General features: G+C 38.1%; 1 protein-coding gene across 1 annotated transcript in view; it reads right to left on the reverse strand.

The window, feature by feature from the left end:
* Positions 1–5,600, reverse strand: part of IPO11 (importin 11) — a gene marked incomplete at its 5' end in the record, with an annotated part of 180,137 nt that extends 174,537 nt beyond the window's left edge. Inside the window, 2 exons of the mRNA XM_079703593.1 lie at positions 2,383–2,483; positions 5,463–5,600. Of these exons, the coding sequence (XP_079559719.1) occupies positions 2,383–2,483; positions 5,463–5,600 (239 nt within the window). The remainder of the gene's footprint in view (positions 1–2,382; positions 2,484–5,462) is intronic.
* Between the last annotated feature and the right edge of the window lie 10,534 nt (positions 5,601–16,134).

Below are 16,134 nucleotides of genomic sequence, written 5' to 3' on the forward strand. Positions count from 1 at the left end.
TTTGATGTTTCCTTCTATTGATATAAAAACAGTTGCCTACCAAAAAATTAATGACGGTCTTTAAAAAATCTATGAGTAGGGCTTCCCTGGTGGCGCAGTGGTTGAGAGTCTGCCTGCCGATGCAGGGGACACAGGTTCGTGCCCCGGTCAGGGAAGATCCCACAGGCCGCGGAGCGGCTGGGCCCGTGGGCCATGGCCGCTGAGCCTGCGCGTCCGGAGCCTGTGCTCCGCAGCGGGAGAGGCCACAGCAGTGAGAGTCCCGCGTACCGCAAAAAAAAAAAAAGTCTATGAGTAATTTGACTGCAAATGAGGAAGCAAACTAGACAGCAAAAGGAAAGAGACGGAGACTATCCATCTGTATAAGATTGTATACATTTTGAATTTTGAACTATATGAATGGTCTTATTTATTTTAAAATTAAATTTTAAAGACCTCATTTTAAGGTTTTCCATTCTGGCTATGATAGAGTAGCTGGCACTGGATGAATCATCCCCAAAAAAATCTGCTGTAAATGTTGCATACAGGGCTTCCCTGGCGGCACAGTGGTTGAGAGTCCGCCTGCCGATGCAGGGCACATGGGTTCGTGCCCCGGTCCAGGAGGATCCCACGTGCCGCGGAGCAGATGGGCCCGTGAGCCATGGCTGCGGGGCCTGCGCGTCTGGAGCCTGTGCTCCGCAACAGGAGAGGCCACAGCAGAGAGGCCCGCGTACCGCAAAAAAAAAAAAAAACTATATAACTATTAAAGAAAACATCCATTAACCTGAGAAATCTCATGTTTTTAGCAATTCTACAATAAGAGTTAGCATTCCACCTTCAACTTTATGCACTTGTTATCATTAGATGAATCCAGACTATATCCCAAGCAGAAATTGGATAGTATCTAATTAATTAGGACCCAGTAAAAATTGCATTTTACATAGTAATGATATATAAGCTTAAATTAATCATTCTGTGACAACAGTGGTAAGAACAGAAACTATAAGATGGAACTTAGATAGGAACACAGTTTTTTTTTTTTTAAGCGTCTGAAATTTAAATGAGCTCGATAACTAATCTTTGCTCCCTGCTTTACATTCTTAGCATCCTTGCTGCCTAAGTACATTCATCTCCTTTCTAGCTTGTATCTCAATATATCACTAAAAGAGACAGCTTGGGGTTTAACTACTTATTATAAGATATCTCCCTTAACTTTTAAAATTTAAACTAAATTCCAGTTTCTAATTCTTTACATGAAAGTACAATCTGAAATATTTAATCATAAATTTACTCTCCCATTCAAGACAGTCACTTATAACCTATTCTTCAAATAACTAGTAAAACAAAATGAATTTTACTGGACATATAATATTTAACTGGACATAGCAGTAGTAACATATCTTGTTGCGTTGTTTCCTACAACTCAACAATATACAATTTCTCATCACTAAACACTCCATTTCTCTCAAAATTATGAATTAATTCTAAAATAAGAAAAGAAGGGTTTGATTTATACTATAGTATCCTAAGTGTAGCCTTAAAATACTCTAGTTACTTCCAATATTATTCAAGAGCATATTTTACAGGCACTATGAGGTATTCAATTTTTTTAAAAAGGGGGCTTATAAATATAAAAACTACAGAGTTGTGGTGCCATCTACTGGAGGACAAAGACTACGTTACCCCTTTGGCAAAGTTCACTATTTTCTATCCAACAAATTCCTGGGTCCAGTCTACACTGTCTTTCCAGCAATTATATAACATGTAATTAACTATTAAGAAAAATTTGTTCACTTAACCACCTAAAGAGAAGTTACAACTGAATCTGATGAGATTACAAATATATACTACCCAGTTTCCACCACAGAGGCAATTATGCAGAAGACTAGGGAATTAACATCAGTTGGCTCAGAAATGACCTGGGAGTTCCTTCTCAATGACATTTTCCAGAATTCAAGCCTTGTACTTCCTTTAAAAAAAAAGGACATTTCTGAACATGATTCATTAATTCAGCATTTGTTTTGTGCCCATAAAATCAGAGATCCTCTAAGACAGAAGGCCAATGAGAAATCCACATACCCTATGCCCATGGGGAAAAAAAAAAAACTCACAGAAAAAGGCAGTAATATAAATGTTGATTTGTAACTAACTATGTAGAACACTTTTCTTCTTCAGTAGTTAACACACCTTTTTTTCTTTTAAATATCAAACACATCACAAATCTGCATATCATCCTAGAACAGGGAGCATGTTAGTCTCTGTACTGTTCCAATTTTAGTATATGTGCTGCTGAAGTAAGCACAAATGAATTATTTTACATAAAGAATGAAGATTAACAGATAACAGTCTTACACCTCCTTGAATTTGAAAAGGATGACACTGAGGGGGGGAAGAGGTGGAACTTACTGAGGTGCTACACGTCTCCAGTAGCGATCAATTCCATTTTTAAAATACAGCACAGCAAGCCACCTTACATTTATATCCAGAGTGTGGTTTGTGAAAATATTCTGTAAATAAAAAACAAAGCATCAGAATGAACATGTAATAAAAGTATAATTAACATAACTCAAAAAAGTATGGATAGATTTTTAATTAAATGCTTCACTTAAATTTTATCACTACACATATATCGTTATTTTCTAAATATCTATAGCTCTACAATTCATGTAAGAAAGCATATCTGCTCGGGAGCATGTTAATTATGTAAGCTGAGTAATGGATATGTGGAGATTCATTATACTATTCCACTTTTAGGTAGGTTTTAAATTTTTCCTAATAAAAAATTAAATTCGGAAACAAATCTAATTACACAGCATAATCTACACGCACACACATGAAACTAAAATAAACACTGCTAAATTAAAAAAGAAAAAGCAGACCCACCACAGCACAGATTCAAAGAGCCAAAGCCCCTGGGTTATTAATTCATGCTATGAAATAAACAATTTCAAAGCATCCTCCTTATCAAAGCAATTATGCTTACGAGTAAGTTCGACAGCAAAATATTTTCAAGTAATATAAAGGCAGAAGTGATATGAATAATTTCAACTCAAAGTTAACCATTACTCAAAAAATTTATTCACTGTGTTAATCCAAATACAGGCAGTCCTTGCCTTGCACCACAGTGGGACAGTGTAAAAATGACTGTGCAAGCTAAACCATGCAACATGACCTTGAAATCAAAATTACAACTGTTCTATAACCTTTAAAGTTGATTTTAAAATTTATTAAAATTGTTATCAAAAGCTTGTGACAGTTATAAATGTATATGAAATAAAAAGAATAGTAAACCTAATACTAACACTGTAATTCAAAACATCACAAACTGTGAGAATTAAAATGTTTTACTGCTTTCTAAAAAATGTTTCTAGAATAGCAGGTACATAGGACAAATAGGATTGTAGGAATATGTTAACTAACTAAAACTGTACTACACCTCACACCAAAAACAACTCAAATCCCTGGAGTTGACCTCTTAAACACAGTCTTGTGTGGGAAAACCTCAAAGCCAAAAACAATGATGTAGAAGTATGTCCTTTACTATAAAAAAAATTGATGTTAAGTATTAAAAATAGGTATGTACACTATAAACCTATTTTTTAAAAATCATGTGCAACGAAAAAAAGTTACGAAGATAGTTGTTTAATGCCCACTTATTCCTTAAGACCCCTGACAACTGAGTCAGAGTCCCTCTTTTGGGTCTCCTTTGCAAAAGAAATAATAGATTCTCTCACCACATTAATTGCATAACTAATTAATTAATTGCATTCGACTTTAACACTTTACATGCCTACCTTCCACACTAGACGAGTGGAGTCTAGCACACAGCCCAGCAAAGCAGAAGCTTCATAAATTTCAATTGAGCAAATGAGTGAATGAATGAAAGTGACGTGGGAGTACTGCGGAAGTTGGCGGATCTCAGCCAAACTCAGCTACACTTAGGAACCAAGAAAAGTCAAGCTGCAGGTGTCAATCCAAGTAAATATATATTATATACTGAATAAACATATTGAATAACAGGATTGGAACACACGCCTGAGATCAGGTGTACAAATGTAGGAATCTCCAGACTAAACTGGACGGCTAAGGCTCAAATAGAGCAAATGTGGCAAGACAGTGAGTACAGGGAAAAAAGAAGAAATAAACTCAGCAGTTTTTAAATCTATTATAATCTATTCTATCTAAATGAAATTTTACTATCTCTCTAAGAAGAAAAGTATACCTAGTAAAAATAAAAACAAAAAGGTCTAGGCACTTAATATTAATAAATCATACATTACACAAAAGGTATCAAGCAAGCCTATTGGTTTTTCCAAGGTCAAGCAGTAACCAAAATAAGAAAAAAATGTTTTATATTTTGGCCTGAAAAAACACAAGGCTAAATACAGAGCACAATCATTTAAATAAGCATATACTCAGAGATTTTCTAAAGATTTATACTATGTCCCAAATTTACAAACATAATGCTGGGATTATCTACAAGAATAAGATACTTTCTTTAGTATCTTTAGAAATTAATGTTTTTTATCTTTGTGTTATTGTGTCAAAGAGCCAACTTTCATGTTATATATTCAGAATATCAAGTATGACTCCAGATATTTAATTTCCCTTCCAGGCATGACTAGGAACTTCTTAAATGTAACAACTCAAAACTTTTTAGTCATGAAGTCAAAATATGTATGTAATGTCATAATTTTCTATTTTACAAGATATAGTAAACAGCTCTGCTCTGAATTTTTGACCCAGTCACACATACTAAATTGGTTTTTGATCCAACTGGTAACCTCCTTGCCATGGCCAGAAAGTAAATCTCACACACTAATCAGAGTTCTCAAATTTTCTGAAGAAGAAAAGAATAAGAAAGGCCTTCAATACAAAAAGACGTCTTTTCATTCTGGCGTTGAGAAAACGATTTTCATTAATTAACCAAAAGCTTCTAACTAGCAGAAAGATTTAGTTAAAGCACATATTGTTAATTATCATACTATTTCCCATAATACCCAGGAAAAGATCAGATATGTTAAGAAAATAAAATTCTTAGACAGGGGAAAAGAAAATGGCGTTTTAAAGTGAAACACACTGACCAAGGTAGACCTGACGGATGCAGCGGTGGGGAGACCTGAACAACTCTGACAACGTAAATTAACTGGGGCAAGGATAAGGATGAAGACAAAACATCAAAGTGTACTACCTAAAGTCTTCAGGCCAGCATTAACACACTAAAACAGATTATCAGCACAGTGTTGTCTACTGAGCAGATTCTACCAGTACCCTGCTGGGTTATTTATTCAATCATCAATAAACATTTTTAAACATTCTCAAAGAGCCATGCTCTGAATTTATATGTGGCAGGAGCAACGGCAGGCAAGCATCTGGATCAGTTTCACTAAAGTAAACCACCAATACAAGTAAGTTTTTAGAACAATTAAAAATAATAGTATCTCATTTTATTAAAATGTATAGTAAACTCTTTTAGAACAACTTACCAGCAACACTGAATAGAAACCTGGCTGCGTCTCCCACTGTTTCAACTGCTCCTCAGCTGGTTTTAACACAGCAGTATCCTGACTGGTGGCCTGTGTTAAGACCTGAAGAACGACAGTACTGGCACTATTGAGATCCATGGAAACCTGGCAATGATAAGTTAACATACTTGAATGTACATTATACTTAAAAAATTAACACTAATAAAAGGGAGAAAAGGGGCTTCAATGTTCTGAATTACTCCTGTACTTCATATCTACTCTTTCATGTATCTGCTGGATTTCTATCTCTTTTATGTACCACCCATACTCTAACTTAAAACTCCCATAATTCAAATCGCCTTTGCTTAAATCAATTTATTTCTAAAGGAAACTGCCTCTTATTGTCCCATATATAGAAGGTAGTAAATTGGGGGGAAAAAATGACAAACAAAAACCAAAGTTTCTAAATTCTGGTTAAATACCACTGCCTGCCCCAGACTCTAATCATAATGCCTTCTTAGTTTTTTTTTTAAAGATAAGCATTATAAAAGCTATAAAAGTATTAACCACTTTATTCCTAACAAGACAAGGAGGAAGAGAACTGAAAAAGGAATGCTTTGACAGAGTGCTAAGTACCTCACATTATCATCTTAGGTGCCACCAATAAAACATGCCTGAAAATTCTTTTTTTTAATATAAAAGACAAATGCATACCCAAGAAATTTTGTGGAGGGGAAAAAAAGAACTGAACCAACAAACAAAATAAAACCCTAAGTTACAAAGGATCTTAAGGGTTGGATGATCTAATCCTATACCAAGAATCTGAAGCCATTCTAAAAATACATAAGCAATTTATTGAATTCTGTTTCTAATCATCCCCAAAATTGTGTACAACTGTTTACTCAGAAAAGTATGTATAGTTCACAATACACATATACAAAGTATGCAAGATTAAAACTGAAAACTAAGAGCCGATAAAAAATAGTTCCCAGTACAGAGGCGACTGGGAATTAGCTTTATGACAGTAGTTACCTAAAACTGAAGAATGTTCCAGACAGTAAAAGTCTAAAAGTCATTAACCCATAAGGAATATAGCCAAAGCAAATTACCTCCTTTGTTAAGAGTTGTAATTAAATTGTAATGACTCATGAAAAGGGAAGATTCCAAATGTTGATTCAACAAGAAATTTTACCCAAATATTACAACTTTTAAGGAAATTAATCATTTTGAAGTCTATGTGAGTAAAGCAGAGCTAGGGCATAAAAACTGGAATCAGACAAAATATTACCAATTAGCAATGGAGCTGAACTACTTTTAAATTAGTAGTCTGTTGTATTTTAGAATTGACTTGGGTAGTACCCTGTAAATATATATTGTCTCCCTCACTAATTAGGAGTTTTTGGGGTGTTTTGTTTTGTTTACTTTCTTGGTAAATTTTTTTTTATTGAAGTACAGTTAATTTACAATGTTGTGTTAGTTTTAAGTACCCAGCAAAGTGATTCAGTTATTAGATAGATAGATACATAGATACTTTTTCAGATTCTTTTCCATTATAGGAGTTTCTTGAACAATGTAAGTTTCCATGTTTCATTACCACTTGGTAATTAGTGAATAGATTTTTACTCAATTTAGAGCGTTTGTTGGTAATGTGTGATTTCAAAAACAGGCTATGTAAGAAAGATTCACTTCATGGAGGCCATAAGAAGATACTTTAAAGAGATAGGCAGTATGTCTTTCTGCCTAGTTGAAATATAATGCAAGCCGCAAAAGCAAGCCATGTATGTAATTTTTACCTTTTAAGTAGCCACATTAAGAAATAGAAACATGTGAAATTAGATTTATTATATTACATTTAACTCAATATTTCCAAAATGTTATCCTCAACATGCAACCAATATTTTGAAAATACTGATTAACACTGAGATATTTTACATTTTTTATACTAAATCTTCAAACTCCTGTGTATATTTTATACTTAAGGCACATCTTATTTCAAACTAACCACATTTCAAGTACTCAATAGCCACATTTGGCTAGTGGCTACCATACTAGCACAACCCCACTGAAAGTGTGGCCCAAGGACTGGCAACACCAGCATCACCTCAAAGAAATGCAAATTCTCAATCCTCTCTCCAAACCCAGCAAATGAAAATAGGGGCTGAAGGCAGGAGGCAGTGGGGCAAAAAGCTGTACTTTAGTAAGTTCTCTAGGTAAATCTTAATAATTGCCAGAGTTTGAGAAGCACAACTTTAGAACATCTAAAACTAAGATACGTCTGAAAGTCCAGCTCTCCTGCTAATGCAGTGGATGACAAGATGTACAGTAGTTTCAATTATACATTCTTACTAAAAAAGGTAGACCCAAGACTTCCCTGGTAGCACAGTGGTTAAGAATCCGCCTGCCAATGCAGGGGACATGGGTTCGATCCCTGGTCCGGGAAGATCCCACATGCCTCGGAGCAACTAAGTCCATGCGCCACAACTACTGAGCCCGCGAGCCACACCTATTGAAGCCTGCACACCTAGAGCCCATGCTCCTCAACAAGAGAAGCCACTGCAAGGAGAAGCCCACGCACTGCAATGAAGAGTAGCCCCCAGTCGCCACAACTAGAGAAAGCCCGAGCACAGCAACGAAGACCCAATGCAGCCGAAAATAAATATTAATTAATTAATTAATTTTTAAAAAAGAAGGCTAGGGCTTCCCTGGTGGCACAGTGGTTAAGAAATCCTGCCAATGCAGGGGACATGGGTTCAAGCCCTGGTCCGGGAAGATCCCACATGCTGCGGAGCAACTAAGCCTGTGCGCCACAACTACTGAGACTGCGCTCTAGAGCCCATGAGCCACAACTACTGAGCCCGTGTGCCACAACTACGGAAGCCCATGCGCCTAGAGCCTGTGCTTCGCAATATGAGAAGCCACCGCAATGAGAAGCCCGCGCACCACAACGAAGAGTGGCCCCCGCTCACCGCAACTAGAGAAAGCCTGTGCAGAGCAACAAAGAACCAACGCAGCAAAAAATAAATAAATTAAATAAATTTATTTTTTTTTAAATATATATATATATATTTTAAAAAAAGGTTGACCCAGCACTGATTTGCAGTTCTCACAAGGGAACTAAGGTATAAAGAGCAGGAATTCACTGATTCTCTCCCAAGCAATGTAAGAGCAACCAGCTTTAAAAAAAAAAAAAAAAAAAAAATTTAAAAAAAAGCCAATATCTGAGCATATATTACATGCCAAGCACTGTACTAAGTGCTTTATTCATTTATTTATTCCTAATAATTATTCTACGTAGTAGATACTCTTATCCCCATTTTTTAGGTAGAAAACTAAAGGATCAGAGATCTTACCTTGCCACGGTCACAATCTACTAAGTAGCAGTCCCTGGATTTGAACACCAAAGCCACTATTCTTTTTTTTTTTTTTTTTTTTTGTAAATGCTGGCCTTAGACAAGAGGCCAGGATGGGGACTCAATTGTTTGTTTGTTTATTTGGCTGTGCCAGGTCTTAGTTGCAGCACGTGGGATCTTCATTGCGGCATGCGGGATCTTTTAGTTGCAGTGTGCAGGCTTTTAGTTGCGGCATGCGGGATCTAGTTCCCTGACCAGGGATCAAACCCAGGCCCCCTGCACTGGGAGCGTAGAGTCTTAACTGCTGGACCACCAGGGAAACCCCCAAAGCCACTATTCTTAATCAATATCTAATACTGCCTTCCTTGAGTGACAGAACAGACATTTAAGGCATCTCTGTAGTCCCAGGGCCCAACAAGATACATGACATATGCTTAATAAATATTTGCTGAATTAACAAAAGTGATCAATTTCGAACAATAAAGGACTCCACACTGAACCACACAGGAGCTAATTAACTGATTTATTCAATAAAACTGCTGAAAGCCTGCTGCATACCAGGCACTGTTCTAGTTGCTGAGAACACAGCAGTGAACAAAGTGGTGTCCTGACTTCATGCAGTTTACATGCTAGTGGAAGAAAACAGATCTGTTTTTAAAAAAAAGAAAGAAAAGAGGTAGTGATATGAAGAAAATAATGTTAAAAATTGACTCTAACTGAATGTGTTACTTCAGATTGGGTGTTCAGAGAAGGTTTCTCTAGTGACATTTACAAGAGACATGAGAGTGACAAGAGAGACCCACAAGCAAAGATCTGAAAGCAGAGTTCTGGATTGGGAAAACAACTGAAAACAAGGCCTTAATATTTTTTTTTTTTTTGCGTTATGTGGGCCTCTCACTGTTGTGGCCTCTCCCGTTGCGGAGCACAGGCTCCGGACGCACAGGCCCAGCGGCCATGGCTCACGGGCCCAGCCGCTCCGCGGCATGTGGGATCTTCCCGGACCAGGGCACGAACCCATGTCCCCTGCATCGGCAGGCGGACTCTCAACCACTGCGCCACCAGGGAAGCCCAAGGCCTTAATATTATAAACAAACTTAAGAAAGCAGTATAACTGGCACTTAATGAGAATAGGGGAAAGTAGTACAAGATGAGGTTGGAGATGTAGGCAGGAACAGATCAGGTGACGGTAGAGGAAAATAAAGTGTCTGGACTTTGATACATGCACAAAAAAAGCCACTGGAAGATAGGAAGAATATACGAATATAATAATAGAGAAAGGCTATACCAGAACTCATCCCTACCCCCAAACTTAACCTGCAAAAAGAAAGAAAAAAGCCATGTCTCTGTTTTGGGCTACTACTTGAAACATAAAATCACCGACTACTGCCAACCCCCAGAGCAAGTTTGACCTAGAACCAAGACTGTGCAGAGCACTCACGCACACCCCCCTTCACACTTCTCTGGACCTTCGCAACGAAGCAATCCTGAAGTCGATGTACTCTTATCTCTGGGACTTCCCTGGTGGCCCACTGGGTAAGACTACGTGCTCCCAACGCAGGGGGCCCAAGTTCGATCCCTGGTTGGGGAACTAGATCCCACATGCATGCCACAACTAAGAAGCCCACATGCTGCAACTAAACACGCCACAAGGAAGATCCTGCATGCCACAACTAAGACCCAGCGCAGCCTAAATAAATATTTAAAAAAATTTTTAAGTCTATGTACTCTTAACTTTATGCCCCACTTACTCTCGCCATTCATCTCTTCTAATGGAAATGCTAGAGTTCCCCATCCCTACCTCCCTCCAGCACCCTGCTCCATCCAGGTCTTCCCCAGCAGTATATGCCCTGTCCTCTCCTCCTCTTGCTTTGATCCTTGCTCCCAAAAATCCCATCCAGTCTGGGAAGGAAAGCTCAGCTTATATATTTTTGGAGAACCAATTCTATGCCAAGCACTGCAGTAATTGTTAAGATGAGAATTAGAAAGGATCATTTTCTCTCCCCAAAATATGGGGAATAATGAGGTGGGAGGCAGAGAATTATTCTTATTAAAACAAACTACAGGGCTTCCCTGGTGGCGCAGTGGTTGAGAGTCCGCCTGCCGATGCAGGGGACACGGGTTCGTGCCCTGGTCCGGGAAGATCCCACATGCCGCGGAGCGGCTGGGCCCGTGAGCCATGGCCGCTGAGCCTGCGCGTCTGGAGCCTGTGCTCCGCAACGGGAGAGGCCACAACAGTGAGAGGCCCGCGTACCGCAAAAAAAAAAAAACTACAGGACTTCCCTGGCGGTCTAGTGGTTAAGACTCCGAGCTCCCAATGCAGGGGGCACGGGTTCGATGCCTGGTCGGGGAACTAAGATCCTGCATGCCGCACGGCATGGCCAAATAAATAAATAAATAAATACTGATGCTGCTAAGTATTTAAAAAAAAAAACTATGAAAAATAAGTTTCTAGAATACCAGTTGGAATCAGAGTATATTTCCCCCACAGAAACAATATTATGAGTGATTTATCTAATGGGTAAAAAGGCTTTTCGGTCTGAGAAACAAATCATCATTCATAACTTATACTGGAAATATTTCCAAGTACTAATCAACTTCCTGAAGGGAAGCTTCAGGCAGCAATCAGTTCCTAATTTGCAGATTAAGTGCATCATCAAAAATAACAATCCAGACCCATAATGGATTATTAAACATACGTTACTAAAGCCTATTAAATTTTTTAAAGATCCCGTAACAAACCTATAAAAAGCAAATCTGGCATGTGTACTAATATCACTGTTTTATAGAGGAAGAACTTACAGCTCTCAAGAGAATTGTCCAGGGTCATTGTAGAAAACTAGTACATGGCAGAGTGAGCCCTAATAACAAGGTGTTTAGAATCCCAGCTCTTCCTACTAAAACATAAAATGGTCTCACCACACCACCCTACTCCCTAATAATTAGAAACACACCATGCTCTCGCATAATAGGTTGCTGGAGAGAAAGATTCCTGAATCCATCAGAAATCTGAAAGGACTACATTTTCTATGTATTAATTATTCATACAGTACTCAATTGTGGAGTCTTCTTGAGAGGACAACAATGGCAACAAAGAACAGGGGGAGAAATGTACTGAGTCATTCAAATGTAACAGTGTGGAAATAAACTTCATTTGGGATAAAAGATAGATGACTACTGACTAGCAGTAGTCAGTTTGGAGGGTAATACACCTGGAAACTAACCTTCAATATCTTTCTCTTGCAATTAGCATGCAGAAATATAACAGGGCTGCTACTGTTATTTGCACATAGTAGTGAAGCAGACACACAACTAGTCTCCAAAAAAGCCAGAGACCTCAGACTGACAGAGAAAGAGAAGGAAGAAGAAAAAAGGGGGTAAGGAATGAGAAAAGAAGGGACAGGGTAGAAGGTAGGAGGAGAGGGAGAGACAGACACAGACTAACTGGTGGGAATGGCCAGAGGTATTTCTCAAAGAACTTGACAGGATCTTCATGGCGATCATCATGTAGGCCTGAAGGCCATGGAAGCTAGTCTCTCACAGTGGAAGTGCTGTTACATCTCCTCTGTTGAAGTCTACGTGTAGTGAGAGAAATCCCATACCTATGTTAAAACAATGTATCCTTTCCCTTTCTGTGCTCCTATATATTATCAAGAGACAACCAAGCAAACAGCAAGACTAAATTTGCCTAGGTCTTCTAATTAATAGTGTATACACTGAGGTTGCTTTGATTTTCATTAATTTGTATAGTTTCAAAATCATTTAAGCAAGAGGAAACACTGCTTGTGAGCATTTTATTAGCTCTCAACTACACTACAGAAGAGCATTATTCAAAATCTAAATGCATACTCTTTTTTTCCTCTAAGAACAATAATACGAAAGGAGAAGGTGACAATTAAAAGGGCAGGCATTTCACCCTTCTCACTATTTCACAAGTCAGTCAGTTCAATTTATTCATTACTGAACTTTACTGTAGTCTTTGATTCTATTAAAGTCTAAATAATCTAGCAATACATGACCAAGAGCCTAAAAATACTCATAGCTTGTAACTGGACTTTCTAGGCTTGATTCTATAAGATACTTTGCCAACTGTGGAAAAATCCGAAGTCCAAAGATAATACAGATGCTCCTGTAGTTGGAAACTTACCAATTTTCATTAAAAGAAACAAATAGGGAAAACTCAGTACCCCTGCCTGCCACCAACAAACAGACTTCTCAGGCCTGCATCGACTTTAACTTCAGTCATGACAATTTTCTTTAGACTACTACATTATCTGTGTTTGTCCTTAGTTTTAGGACATTCCACACAAACAATAACCACACCCCACTTTCAAAAGTTAAAGCAGTAAGTAAACTGACTGAAGAAAAGAAGGTGTAAAATTACAAGAAAATTGAAGAAAAAAGAATTTCAAAATCAAAAACGGTTCCCTCAGTGAAATAATTTATTCAGGCATAGATCAATATGGATGCTAAAACCATTAAGTGAAAGAAGAGCTGTTGGGGAACAGAATATTCCCAGTGTATTGCCCCACAGATTACTTGCTAAATGCAATGAATAAATAAACAAACCTTTAAAATGAAGGAATCTGTCAGTCTCCGGCTCAACCAAGAAAGCTACTTTAGTATCACCAACAGCTGCACAACTTGAGCTAAAGTGCCTCCTGATGTGATGAGGCAAAAAGAAGTATACAACCTCATCTCTGAACTACCAAAACTGATCAGCCACAATCTAATCAAGACTCTAGATCCAATTTCCAGTTTAAAAGAAAGGAGAGAGTGGGCTTCCCTGGTGGCGCAGTGGTTGAGAGTCCGTCTGCCAATGCAGGGGACAAGGGTTTGTGCCCCGGTCCGGGAAGATCCCACATGCCGCAGAGTGGCTGGGCCTGTGAGCCATGGCCGCTGAGCCTGCGCGTCCGGAGCCTGTGCTCTGCAACGGGAGAGGCCACAACAGTGAGAGGCCCACGTACCGCAAAAAAAAAAGAAAAAAAAAAAAAGAAAGGAGAGAGAATACTTCTGGGATGGTGTCATGAAGAGCTCCACAGATCCTCTCCTCAGTTAAACAACTGTAACTGATAAAAGTTATAAAAAGCAACCATTTACAGTCTCTGGAAAGCATATTTAAGGACATACAGCAAATGGAGAAACATTTATGCAAGAAATACTACTAAATCTTGGTAAAAATAGCAACAATCTGTGGCATTTGAGCCACAAACTCACTCCTGCCCCAGTGTGACAGAAGCTATACTCCAGGCAGAATGAGCCAAGAACATGGGGCTCCCCCTCTCACTCTGGCTCTTAATCTAGGGCTACAGTTTATCCCCAAGAAAAGCAGACAGCTAGCACTTCTCATCTAACTGAGCTATATACTGAAGCTCTATTCCAGACAAGCACAGCCAAAAGGTCTGGGGTACTCTTCTTCCACCCAGGCACCAGTCATGGGGCAGAAGCTCTACCCCAGGCATATCAGGCCAAAAACAGTGGACCTCAATCATGTCCACCCCAGCTTGCTCAGCCAGGAACAATAACAGTTGGAGATTTCAATACTCCACCTTCAAAAATGGAGAGAACATCTAAAAAGAAGATCAATGAGGAAATATGTCTTGGGAATTCACTGGCAGTCCAGTGGTTAGGACTCCACACTTTCACTGCTGAGGGCCCCAGTTCAATCCCTGTTCAGAGAACTAAGATCCCACAAGACACACGGCACAGCCAAAAAAAAAAAAAGAAAAAAGGAAATATGTCTTGAACAACATTATACACAAACTTGACTTAACAGATGTTCCACTCAACATGAGAATGAAAGCAACCATTCATCTCAAGTGCACATGAAACATTCTCCAGGACAGACCATATGCTAGGCCACAAAACAAGTCTTGACAAATTTAAAAAGGTTGAAATCATACAAATATGTCCTCAGATTGCAATCAGTAACAGAAATGTGGGAAATTCACACTTCCAGATTTCAAAGCTTACTACAAAGCTACAGTAATCAAGACAGTGTTGGTACTGGCAAAAGGACAGATATACACATCAATAAAACAGATTTTAAAGTCCAGAAACAGATAAGTCAAGTGATTTTTGACAAGGGTGCCAAGACAATTCAATGGAGAAAGAATAGGCTTTTCAACAAATAGTGCTGGAACCACTGGATATCCACATGCAAAAGAACAGCTGGACCTCTTCCTTACACCAGACAGAAATTAACTCCAAATGGATCATAAAGCTAAGCATAAAGAGGCAACTCTATAAAACTCTTAGAAGATCTAGGAGTATACCTTCATGACCTTGGGCTAGGTAAAGCATTCTCAAATATGATACCAAAGCACATGCAACTAAAGTAAGATCAGTTAAATTCATCAAAATTTAAAACTTTACCAAACAATACCATCGAGAAAATAAAGACAATTCACAGGACAAGAGAAAATATTTGCAAATCATATACCTGATAAGGGGCTTATAAGCAAAATATACAAAGAATGTTTACAATCCAACAATAAAAAGATAAACAATTGATTAAAAGGCAAAAGATGAGGAGAGGTTTCTCAACCTGATAAAGACAATCTACAGAAAACCTACACATAACACCATACTTAATGGTGAGAAACTCAAAGCGTTCCCACTAAGATCAGGTAAAAAGCAAGGATGTCCCCTCTCAACACTCCTTTTCCACATGGAACTAGAAGTCCTTGGTCATGCAATAAGGTAAGAAAAGAAAATAAACAGTATACATATCAGGAAGGAAGACATAACTCTGTCTCTGTTCAGAAGTGACATGATCATCTATGTAGAAATCTGAAAGAATTAACCAAAAACTTCCTGGAACTAATAGGCGATTTATAGCAAAGTTGTGGGATACAAGGTTAATAGACAAAAGTCAAATGCTTTCCTATATACCATCAATGAACAAATGGAAATGAAAATTAAAAACACAGTATCATTTACATTAGCACCCCTAAAAATGAAATACTTACATATAAATCTAACAAAATATGTACAAGATCTATATGAGGAAAACCACAAAATACCAATGAACAAAATGAAGGAACTAAATAAATATTAAATAGATATTCCATGTTCATAGATAGAAAGACTCAACATTGTCAAGATGTCACTTCTTCTCAACCTGATCTGTGGATTCAATGCAATTCCAATCAAAATCCCAACAAGTTAACTTACAGATATGAACAATCTGATTCTAATGTTTACATGCAGAAACAAAAGACATGGATTAGCCAATACAATATTGAAGAACAAACTGGGAGGACCAACACTACCCACTTCAAGACTTACTATAAAGCTACATGAATCAGGAGAGTGATATTGGTGAAAGGGTAGACAAATAGATC

Source organism: Hyperoodon ampullatus (assembly GCF_949752795.1).
Source record: "Hyperoodon ampullatus genome assembly, chromosome: 4".
NCBI classification, from domain to species: domain Eukaryota; kingdom Metazoa; phylum Chordata; class Mammalia; order Artiodactyla; family Ziphiidae; genus Hyperoodon; species Hyperoodon ampullatus.